Below are 12,506 nucleotides of genomic sequence, written 5' to 3'. Positions count from 1 at the left end.
AGGCTAGTGGATTGTGGTTGAAAATTAGAGGGCAAGAGGTCTGTCACTTGTGCTGTGCAGACTTGTACATGGTGCATTTTACCTCCTGCCTGCGCTCGCATGGCAGTGAGAGTGGGTGTAATAGAATGGAGAGGCTGTGAGTAGGCCTGATCTGGCACACTATGCATGCGAGGCACACACAGCTGCTGCTGTTTTATTTCGCCACTACACCAACAATAACTGCCCTTTTATAGACACCTCTGGCTAAGAGTTTTACAGTCAGGGATCCAATATACTTTATTATATTTGCATGCATATTATACCTGCAGACTTCATAACCTGTCAAGAGTGGCATTGCAGCATGGCAATTTTATTTATTTATAGCTGCTTTTAGTTCTGTGAGGGGCAGGGGAGCTGGTTTTTTGGCTTTCACTGGGTTTGTCAGTGGGTGTGAGCTTTGTCAGTGTCTTCCCCAGTGTTGCTCGTGTCTCTCAGTCTCTGCCTTCCCCTCCCCAAGTTCATAGAAGAATGCAGAGCGAGCAAGCCCGAACCGCCCCATTGCGCCCTGATTCCCGACCCCACCCCGAAACAGGCGCAGTGGGGAGCAGTTGAGGCTGTGCCCGCCTGGTGCTCGGGCAGCGCCGGGCACCGCCCGCGACCAGGAATCGGGGCTCTGCGGGCTGCGCCTGCACTTCCCGGGGCGCGCAGCTCGGCGGCGCGCGCTGCCGTCGGGGCTCAGCAGCCCCGGGGCGGCGCCCCGCGCGCGGGCGGCGCGGCAGCTCGCTGCCTTGTGACGTCATACCGAGGAGCCCCGGGGCCGGGGGAGCAGGGCGCCGGCTCCCCGGGCGGGGCGGGGCCGGGCGCACGTGCGCGGCGCGGGGCGCCCCGCGGGGCTCGCGCCGCCCCGCCCCGCCCCGGCGTGGGCCGCGGGCTGGCGGCGGGGGCGCAGCGCCGGCCGACCCCGCGCCGCCGCTCCCGGCGGGCCCCGGCGGAGGAACCGCCTGCCGAGGTGGGTCGCGGCGCGGCAGGGCAGCGCGCTAGGGCCCGGGGGAGGCGGCGGCGGCGCGGAGGCGGCGCGGGGGCCGGGGCCGCGCTGCCATGGCGGCGGCGGCGGCGGCCCCTGCTCTCGGCGCGGCGCCGCCCCCGGTCTCGGCGGAGCCGGCCCCCTCGGAGCGGCCCTGGGCGCCGCAGAGCCGCCGCGCCCCGTCAGACGGCGCCCCCGCCGCCGCTCCGGCGCGGCGCGGCACGGCGCGGCACGGCACGGCGGGGGGAGGAGGAAGAGGAGGGGAGGGAGGTGAGGTGCCGCCGCTGCCAGCCGCCTTGTCGCTCTGCTCTCCGCAGCCGGTGCGGAGGAGGGGGCAGCCCCCGGCAGGCGTCCCGGTATGCTGAAAGTCACCATGCCCTCCTCTTCCTCCTCCTCCTCCTCCACCTCGTCCTCCGGCTCCTCGTCCGCCGGCCGCGCCGCCGGCGCCGCGCCCGACTACTGGATCGACGGCTCCAACAAGGACACGCTGGCCCACTACTTCGAGCTGGAGTCCGAGCTGGGACGGTGAGCGCCGCGCCGGGGGCTGCCGCGGGGGGTCGTTGGGGCTGCGCGGCGCCGGGCGGCCGGGGCCGGGGTCGCCGTCGCCTCCCCGTTACGGCGGCATCGCTATGTCCGGGGCTACAAAACTTTGGCTCGTGCGAACGGCATCACACAAGTGTGCCGCTTTTTCGGCATGTGTGTCTCCCCGTTTTCCATGGGAAGTAGTTCCTTGTAGGAGGCAAGCTTTGCCAGTCCTCCAAAGAAATAGTGATTTTTTTCTAAGAACAGTTATCAGTCCGTTTTTGTAAACACTTGTCCACATGAGCAGTTTTACTGTAGTCAGGCTTCCCATGTACCTGCAGACCTAGTACTGTATGAGCTGATAATACTAAAATGTTGCTAATTCACAGCTTTATTTTATGTAAGACCTTTTATCGCTATCTTGATATCAGCACCTTTAGACCCTCCCCTGACAAAACCCCTGCTGAAGATCCCAGTGCGTAGATAGGCCTCTCTGAACAATGTCTTTTCAGTGGAGCACAGTGTAAACGAGTGAACTTGTACAGGTTCATTCATGAATTTTACACTGATGCTTCTGCCTGGTAACTTAAAGGTCCATGTGTTCCTTTTTTATTTTATCTCTTTCAAACTGAAACCCGGTATAAAATGCCTTTACCTATATCTAACATGTAGTTTTTGCTCTCCAAATACGATGGCTGGTTCATACTGAATTTGTGGGTAGAAAATAGCATGTAAAAAGAAAAAGTAGCTAAGTAAAGCTTTATCAAGGATCTTGCAATAGATGGCTTTACAGATAGCAAAGTTAGTAACAGCAGTTGTTAATTTTAACAATGATAGGTTGTTAAAATCCTAGATGATAGTGAGAAATTTGCAGGTAATAACATGGTTGCCTTGGTACAGTATTTTTGCAGGAAGGACATGTGCAATGAAAGATATTGCTACAAAGCATACCTGTGCTTGCTGTGCTGTAGGGGCAGGAAAGGCTGTAGAAATACAGTAGTATCAATCTTGGCTTGCTGGCTAGGTCTCAAGCGTCTGCTACTACCTCTTTGCCGCTATTGCCACTCATGCTAGCTAGATTTAAATAAGCATAGATTTATGTACCCTTACTATATTTATGCTTTACTTCAGTGTACACCTACACAGACATATAAAAAGTGTAATGTAGAAAATATTGTCACGTCAGTATAATGTCCAAAATTGGCACAAAAGTGTGTACTGCTGAACAAAAACAATTGATATCAATTCTGTCACCTGTATTAATGCTGTTATGTGTGGTCTCTCTATAATCCTGTTCAGCGTTTATTCTAGTGACTGTAGGCTTAATTTACAAACAGTTTGTATTGATGATACATGATATATTTATTGCATAGCCTGGGAAAGGGCTTTAAAATGTGTATTTTCCTGCATGGGAGAGGAAAGGGTAATGAAAGCTGCAGTATAGTGGAGTATTTCACCATGCAAGGTGAGACAGTAGAAGGTGCTGAAACCCTAACAAAAGCTTTGAATATGGAAGATAACCACACCCAACTAGTGTAGAGATGCAAGTCACTAAGTCTGTGCTGCTATTGGATAGAACTAGGAAATCAGATTAAAAATAAAAGCAGAGAGAAGATAGGAAATAAGAACCATCTTGAACAAAGACCCTGCGATAGGGAAGGGGGAGAGAAGACCTTGAAGGGGAGATTGCACTAAAGTGTATGATGAGATCTTGGTCCTCAGCTCCCAAGGCTCACGCTTTGAGATCCGTTCTGAGCCAGCATCCAGGGTGCTGCTGCGTATCTCAGGCTCCCTCTCATAGCTCTGATATATCTTAGCAAATCTAACAGAGAGATCCAACAATCATTTTTAGTTAATAAGTATCACATAAAACCACATTCTACATTTTGTTTTCTCTTGGTAACCTTGGCTCCAGCCTTTTAATTTTGGAGATGACTTTGAGTACCTCTGGAAGAAATATTCCTTGCCCAGGTTGATGGTGAAAATGTATGAATGAGGCTGAAAAAGGCTGAAAAGATGCAAGAAGTCCAAATAACTCTAAAGGAAACAACAGTAGACGTTATCCTAAAATATATTTAACAAATACAGGGATTGGAAGATGTCTTTTGTCAGACTGCAAAGACCTGCATATGGACAGTTGTTGTATGGGAATTCCCTTTGGAAGGAGTGCCCTTTCTGCAAAGCATGTCTGGCAGATCCCTGAAGCATTACAGCCAGTAAATCTTGTTTGTATGACCAGGTGAGGTGCTGTTGGGAAGAGAGGGAAGGTCCTCTAGCAAAATAAAGTGTCTAAAAGCTTGGGTAGCAGTAAACAGTTTTCGACAGTGGAGTTCCACAGGGGTCCATGCTACTCAACGTTCTCAGAAGTAAAGGCATTGAATAGTGAAATTTGCTGGTCTTACTAAATTGCTGAGAGTTTTAAAGACAACGTTGCCCATGAAGAATTGCAGAAAGACCTTATTAGACTGTATGGGCATTTAAACAGCAGGTGAAATTCAGTTTAGGTGAATAAATGCACATGGGGTGGGGGAGAAACACTGTATTGCACATAAAGAATGAAATCTGATTGAATCTTTACAGTTATAATTTGCAGGTCTATGAAAATATCAACTCACTGCACACTAGTGCTCAAAAATCCCCCAAGTAAAATGTTAGTCTATTTTCCTTTCTCGGTGAATCCTATTAGAGGGGTTAAGATGGAGATCTGTGAAGTCATGTGAGGCACAGGACCCCTGGTTAGGGATGTCTGTCTGCTGTGTTGTCTTTGATGCACGGTCTACAGGGCATCAGGTGAAGCTAGCAAGTTCAAAAATGAACAACAAGAGATAAGACTTTATTTATTTATTTTGTACTGTGTGGAGCTGTACAAAGTGGTGGAACTCCTGGCTACTGTATGTTATGGATGCTAAAAGCTTACATGGGTTCAAGGGGCAACTGGGCAAGTTCACATTGAGGAAATCCATCAAGACTGATAAAATGCAAAGATACTAATTCTTGAACCAGAAACTGTTGAATGTTATGAGAATATTCTTTGACAGTATTGCTATAGGTTTGCTCTGTTCTGGTATTCTTGAGACATCTGGGTTTGGCTACTGTTAGAGACAGTGTTCTGGGCTAGACAGACTTCTGATCTGACCCAGTGCAGCTGTTTTTATGTTTTACTGAATGCTTGGCTAATGCACCTTCCTTTTAGTCCATTTCTGACCGGATGATTTTTGTCTGTGCCATATAACAGGAGTTCAGAATGCTGTAAAGATGAAATTTTGATCATCATTGTTTTACCAACTGTATTTGTTATTTCTCTGAAGGTGGCAACATTGGTGAGTTGTGAATTTTTGAATCTTGTTCTGAGTGAATTTCAGCTAAAAGCTTATTTTTCACAGTATCTTGAAAAAGGATTTAAATAATATTAGGTACTAAACTTAAATATTCTGTAAAGCTTAAGACCTTTTGTTAGCCTTATATAACATATTCTATTTCATTTGGTACAGAGTTTCTAAAGTAAAGATTAGTATAGTGATATTTTGAGGTGGGAAAAATTCAATAACAATTTTTTTGATATTTGGCAACATCACAAAAAAGAACTTTTTCTTTGCTGGAATTTTAATTAATGTTTTACTTAGCATGCAGTATCTCATGCCGAACTGTGCCAAAATACAGAATGATTTGAGTTGAAACTGTCTAAATCAATTATTGTAGGCATTTTGCAGATCTATTAAATGGTCAAGAGCAGCTGGAAATATTTCCTACCAAATCCTTAGGGCTTTCTTTCCATTCCAAAAATAAAATTAAAAGAAAAAAACAAGAAAAGTTACAGGCATTTTTCTTTGTATGAGGATGATCAGCAGGATCTTACAGGGTTACTTTTTCCTTCCTGGACTGGTCTTTCAACTGTGCGGTCCTTGTTGAGGACCTGAAACTGAAAGACGCTTGGGACTTTCAACTTACCTTGAATGGACAGTGTGAACTGAACCATAGGTGGTTTCTCTCCTTGAGGAGTTCTTAAGGCAGAGAGTTTGAATCTGAGGTGTGGTTTGAACTCACAGTCTCGGTATGTAGCATGACATTTCTTACCCTGTCAATCCTATTTACAAGTGCTGTCATAGCAGCATTTACTTTTTAATGGTAACGGTAGATGAAATCAGATAACTGTTTCTTGTAAGTGTAGTTTTATAGAAATGGATTAGTTTTGCATATTAGGTTTCAAACTGTTTTTACTTTGAAAGTATGTCAGTTAGATTCCCTTCCATTCCTCCATATTTAAAAAAAAAAATTAAGGGCCTTTTTTTCTTAACTGTCTATCTAAAGAATCATTTGTTGTACAGAGTGTTTGCTATATTTACTTTGAAAATCACATGTTCATTTTGCTTTGCGGTGCATTTAAAGTAGGTCACTCTCTTCCTCAACACAGCATTTACTTGCATGTTTGTGATTTTTAATGCTGGGCCTCAGGATTTCCCAAGCAGCTACATACATGCTGCTTGACAGTACATAGTGTTAGCTGTCTAAATGCGAGTGTGGGGTGCTTAGCTGAACTGAGGTGAGTAATTCCACATGGAGAATTATCTTTGAACAGTAACTGCCTGTGTAGGTTTGTCTATCCCCCAGGTCGTGTAGTGCTGCCAGCTGCTACTTGCTCCTTACCCTGGCAGCTCAGTCCTGCAGACAGGCAGTAAGGGTTTTCGTTCCTGCTGATCACCTGATGGGGAAGGTGAATGAAGGGGTGGGTCTGAGGTCTCATTTGGGGCTGTTTGTGGTATGTTGGATCTTTGCTTGAGGTAGGAAGATAGCAGTCTTAGGGGACATGGTGCCCTTGTGGGGGTTGGCCAAAGCATATGGTGGTAGGTGGACATAGTCCGCCTGTCTCCTTCCTGTATTGCACTGGCTGGCATAGGTCTAGGTGAAGATTTTCAGTTCTCTTTTCTGCTGGAAGGAGTGTTCATCTTTTCTTTCCCCTGGAAAAAATGTCCTAAATAATTGGCCACAGGCTCCTCTCTGGTAAGCATGTTCTTTGCTCCTTCTGTTGAATCTGTGCTGTTATGAGAAGACAATTCAATGTTCGCTTAGCCAGAAAGAGGACATCAGAGAGAGTTTGGTAAGTAGGGCGCCCACCTATGAGGGGATCAGCATGTCACTCCTCATTCAAATGCATGTCCTTCTACAGAGAGTCATAAATAAAAATTAATACCAAGCAGTAAATGTTTTCTGTGGAAGCTCTATAGCTTCTCAGCCCACTGTTCTGGATGAAATTCCTGGCTTGGGTACTAGGAACCAGAACTTGTCAATGTAATAACCCAGTTTTTGACAACTAAAGCTTCTTTACTCAGTGCAGGGAGAGTATTTTCTTCATTTCCATTTGGTTCAGTTCAACAACTGGTTTATTCAGAGCTGAAAAACTAGGTGTTGGAAAAAGCAAGTGAAGAAATTTTCCTCTACCGTTCTGTAAATAGGAAATGGGAGTAGACATACCATTTCACTTGAGCCTCTCTGATCGTGGAGAGAGATGGGCTTTTAAGGTAGGTGCTCTGAACCTTGCCATGGAGGATTGTATTATTGACTATGTTGTCCAGACACCTATGCTGAACACTAAGTTACTTGCCTAGAAATTAACTCTGCATGTGCATTTTCTTAATTAGGAAAGGGGGTGGCTTTTTTGGAGAATCTGTTGACATATTTGTTGTTTCGTTCTTATTTTCATCATAAAAAGTATTCAAGATTTTTCAGACAGTGGTTTAAATTCCTTTACAGTTGGTATTTGTGGCAAAATGCTTGTTCCATTGCAGCCAGGAGTTTTACATTGAACTGCAAACTCAACACCTGCAACACTGAGGCTCAAAAAACATATGCCAGAATATGCATTTTTCTCAATGGCTTATGTTTGTATCTGATTCATGTTAATACTGTGATTGAGGCATTGCTTCATGGCCATTATATAACTGATAGAAAAGAGGTTTGTTGATTCGGTTTTCTGTGGACAAAGGCATTTAGATGTCAACCGTTGCGGACAGTCACAACAGAGAATCTAATGCCACAGTAGTCGTCTCCTTTCAGATATGTGCTAATGGTTCTTTTTATGGAAGAAACTGTCCTGCTACCTCTGTTAATAAACAGATAATTTGTTTTTTAGTACAATCAGTAATACCTTATCTAAGTCTTAGCTGTATTATATCAGAAATGGTTTATTTGAAGCAAGTGTTTTTTCTTCTACATAGGAACCAGAATAGATTACTGGTAAGGGCATGCATCTACATGTTTTCAATTACAGAAGCATTGTGATTTTATTTGTAATACTGTATTACACCATACCTATTTTTAAAAGGTAATTTATGGGTGCATCTACACTGAAGTTTTAATTTGGATCAGGAGTGAGATTTTTTAAAATGTGAATATCCCACTTATACCCTCTCGCTGTGCTTTGCTTTGCATCAAGGAGCAATCTTGGAGTGCACGGAGCAGACTGAATGAAACTGAATCAGAAGATGCAGTTCAGGTGCACACCTAATCCGCTCTAACCTCTTGTGAATGTTAACTTCACAGGACCAGATTAGAGCTAGTCTGAAATAAAACTTGCAAAAAGCTTATACGTTGATATTGGCTTGTTGACAACGTCTGTTCTGCAGGTGTGCTCCTATTGCGCTGCAGTATTTGCTTATGCATACCTGGCCTGTATATCCTAGTGATTTTACATTTGAATCTAGCTGTAGTTAATCCACAAGATGATAATAGGATGCTTACATTGTCACACATTCAACATAATGCTCAGGTCAATGTCTGTCTGCTCAAGTTTTAATTAACTTGTAAGCTAGAGTGAATATATATTATACAAATGAAAATTTAGGACTAAGAATGGGCAGTGAAAGAGTAGTGCTTGCAGAGTATCGCGTTATATCTGTATCTGTATTAGTCTGTGTACTGAATGTATTGTTCTGTCAATAAATCAAACCTTTACCATTTTGTTTTCTATTAAATAAGTGCTGGGGTAGCTTTGAATGCTGTAATGAAAAGGTGATCATTTTGTATAATTTTCACAGCTTGCGAGTATTTAAAGAGGAGCTATTAATTATGAAAAATGTGACATTAGAGAATGGTTATTTCTTTATTTTGAAGGTATTACTTCTGTCAACCATTATGCATTTTGCAGTTGGTTTTGGTTAACTTTTTTAATTTGAAAAATTGCATTTCTAATGGAGCAAAAGAATAGCTCTTGAGATAAATAATGAAAAAGTTTGAGCTTTTAGGAGTGAAAATTAGTGATAACAGTTACATCAACACAAGAAATGTCATATTTGAAAAACATTGTAGTAGTCTGCAAGGGGTTGAATGTAACAAAATTGTTCCTTTCAGCTTGATACAGAAACAGTACATATGAATTTGAGTAAGAATTTTCAAGCTCGGTTGAAAGCATTTCCGTAAGTGTGACTGGGTAATAGGCTTCTGTGATTGTGCATGGAGGGTAGGTAAATTTACTGAAGCCTTGTGGTATGAGAAGTAAATATCTGTTCATTCCACTGCCTCTCTGTAGGGGGGTGTGTGTGTGTGTGCAAGTATGCATGGTATTGTGTAAGGGATTGTAATGAACACAGTTGCATGAAAAAAATAGGCAGAATTCTACCAGTAACAGATGTTTAAATGGTTGCTTACACAGAAAATACACATATTTGAAAACAGCACAAATTGTGACTGGTGGTCAGTGAAAGAATATTGACTATTTGCTATGACACACTCCCCATCTGTGGAAGTTTAAGTACTTGCTAGGGGAGCCTAATTATCCTCTCCAGTGATTGAAGGACAATCAGGGAAATTTTATCTGCCTGAATGTTGTCTGAAAAGGTCAATCAGGAAATAAAAACTAGGCATCCCCAGCTCTAGCTTTGTCTATAGTCCAATGAATTGAACTGGCTTTACCACAGCGATCCTGAATGATTTTTTTCTGTGGTATTCTGTTAGCTAGAAGGCTGGCCTGGCTTTTAAAAAGCAAGTTGCAGATACTAAATGTTCTGTAGAAAAAAGTGCAAAGACTTGAATATTATTTTCATCTATGTATATACAATACTTATGAACCATAAGTAGGAGTTAAGAATGTGTAAAAGAACTAATGTATATTCCCTTCTGCCTGCACAATGAGGCAGAATTTAAACATATAAACTTGCCTATTTGCTACTGACTTCCTAATTTAAGAATTCTTATCAGTTCTGCTTCCTCTCTTCACAATAAGCAGACCTCTATCTGAATAGTCATTAATTTCACAAGGAATATATTTTTATAGTACAGGGATGCTCATTTTGAGTAAGGTAATCAAATGTGCCATTTATTTCCAAAAGGTGCTGCTGCTTTTGGTTCTTGCTTTGTCTAATGTGATATATATATTTTCCCTTTCTACCTCATTTTAAAAAATAAATAAGAATGACAGCTTTTGCAAATAGCCACTGATACCCTGAAAATACTATTTTATTTGTTGTTAGTGATCCTTTATATGGCCTTGCATTGTCAGCATCTTCAGCCAGTCAGTAATCACCAGAAAATGCATTTTAACTTACAGGTTGCTGCTTTAAGAATAGAAGAATATTCAGTAATAACTTTGCTTGCTTGTTCTTTGGAGCCTGAGCTAGTAGCTCTGTGAAATCTGAGACAGAGATTATTCATTAATAATTGAATTTAGGTATTTTTGTGTAGTGGAAGCATGTGGTGTTTATGTTGTCACCTTTACCTTACTCTTCTACCTCAGTGTTATGAAAGGTCTTTTCAAAGTGACCTTTCTTTTGGCAAAAGTGCAGAGGATGTGTTTTCCATGAGTCTCTCCATGTTACTACTTAAACCTTTAGAAACTCATTTGAACAAGGCAAGAAAAGGACACTTCTCCTTTTCTCCATTCCAAGACTCTAGATCATTGCTTGTGAAACTTTCCCAGCTCTTTGAGACCTAGGGAATAAGATCTGTTTTGGAAGCCAAATTCATATTTAGTTTTAACATGGCTTAGTAGGGAAGGTTCTGTCCAGAATGATCTCTCAGTTGGAAGAACACTCTGGAGCAGCCCCGATGTAGTGCATTACCAAAGGTGGTACATTTTTGGGTCAGAATGCCGTTTCCCCTAAGGTTTACTGGGCAATGTAGGAAAGTGGGCGTTGTGTCTCCTTTTCATTTTCTGGGTGGTTGTGATTTTTAAGACTTGTTAGCATGATGCAATAGAAAAGTTCATTGAGAATGAGATTTCTGAGACCAGTTTCAAGTGTAGGATATTTGATAAATATATTGCATTATATAGCCTCAATATCTTAGACTATATAATTTTTAAAATGGAAAGATGGAGTCGTGATGATATATTATACCAAAGCATATTGCAAATGTACATTTTTGTGATAGAATGAAAGCAAAAATGGTATAGTTACTGTCATTGGTGACTATCGCTTAAAACACACTAACTGTTGGGAGATGCACCCTCAATGTTATATCTGTTGCTCTGAGAATAGATTTGTGAGGTAGTGTTGCTTTCCTTGTAAAATAATTCTGAAGCTAGGAGGCACTAAAACGATATGACCTTGGAAGGGACCATTCAGTTCATAGCAAGCAGATTATATATTCTCTTGGAGCTTCCTCTGCAGGGGATAATAAGGAAGAAATTATTTGGCATGAACCACCAAATTATATGGTCAGAATTGTATATTAATTGCAAAAAACAAGTAAAAAAAAATTGTCTGAACAACTTGATACTGTAGCTCATATGTCGTCTGCTTTTCACATGTGCAACTATCCCTGCTGGAATTCAAGACCCACAAAACTTCAATTAAGAGATAAGTAAAATTGAACCCATTTGAGGAAAAAGTTTATAAAACATGCTGCCCTTTGACAGTTTACTATCTACTTATCATTGCCTTTTGGGGATAAAGCAGTGGTGAAACAAGCCCAAGATTCATGATGCATAGCTTCAAAAGTAACAACATTAAAATTTAAATCCTAGAACAAATCTGTTCTGCACTCAGACACATACCTCACTGTGAGCATCTGTATGCCACAGATGAGATGCCAGAATTGCAATTTTACCTCAGAACTGATGTCATCTCCACACTCCTTTTCCCCAGACTCTCTCCACTAGAAATATGTGATGCTTCTCTCCTGTGGCCCCTCTCCAGGCTTTGTGGAAAAAAGCAGTTGTTCAGGTTTAAGGAAGAGGCAGCATTCAAAAACAGAGTGTTTTTCCCCACTCTCAATAATTCTTCCTTTTTGCAAGTATTCATACAGTTTCTTCTGAATTCAGACAACATTTGGTTATCATACATCTATCAGTATTGTTGTTTGTTTTTTGTCTGTAACATATAGTCATATCTACCAGGTTCACTGCCTTCATAGTACATCTTAAAATACTCAGTTGACAGTGTTTTTATTCATGAAGATGATCCTGATTCTTCTATGAACTTTAGCAGGACTGATTACTGCATAAACAAAATGTTCTGCAAATGTCTTGATTTAAAAATTTTATGTTTTCTAATGAGGTAGCAAAGCATTATGATGTGACTGAGGGGATCAGTCGGATCAGCCACAACAAATTGTGAATTGCCTATTGACCTTCATTCGTATTTAAAAAAAAAAAAAACTCCCAAAAAACTGATGGCGTTAGTAGGTAGCAAATTCATGTGAAGAAGTTGGGATTTGTTCAGAAATGAAATCCAGGGATTCCAATTTAACCTAAATAAATTACTTTCAGTGAACAATTTTGCTCTCATGAATGAATGAAAATTGAAAAAAAAAAAGCTTGCAAAATGTTAATGAATATCCTTGGGATAAGAAGTCTTATATTATCTTAAAATACTTTCAAAATAGTATTCTTATTGATTTCTCTTAAAATAATCCTAGTTAACAGAAGCACACTGCCAGTACCAAGGAGTATTGTTCTATTGTTTTATTTTTTGTTTAGCTGGAAAAAAAAATCTCTGTTGAAAGAATGCACCTTCAGGCCTCTTCTGTGGAAAGCTGGACATCGCTTGTA

The 12,506-nt window shown here is 41.8% G+C and overlaps 1 protein-coding gene across 1 annotated transcript in view; it reads left to right on the top strand.

Annotated features, from left to right (window-relative positions):
• Positions 1-931: 931 nt before the first annotated feature.
• CAMK4 (calcium/calmodulin dependent protein kinase IV) overlaps positions 932-12,506 on the top strand; it is a 178,663-nt gene continuing 167,088 nt past the window's right edge. Inside the window, exons 1-2 of the mRNA XM_067316168.1 lie at positions 932-988; positions 1,321-1,528. Of these exons, the coding sequence (XP_067172269.1) occupies positions 1,362-1,528 (167 nt within the window). The 5' untranslated portion in view covers positions 932-988; positions 1,321-1,361. The remainder of the gene's footprint in view (positions 989-1,320; positions 1,529-12,506) is intronic.

The sequence above is a fragment of the Apteryx mantelli genome, chromosome Z (genome assembly GCF_036417845.1).
Source record: "Apteryx mantelli isolate bAptMan1 chromosome Z, bAptMan1.hap1, whole genome shotgun sequence".
NCBI classification, from domain to species: domain Eukaryota; kingdom Metazoa; phylum Chordata; class Aves; order Apterygiformes; family Apterygidae; genus Apteryx; species Apteryx mantelli.
The sequence above is the reverse complement of the archived record's forward strand: the minus strand, read 5'-3'. Positions and strand labels throughout refer to the sequence as shown.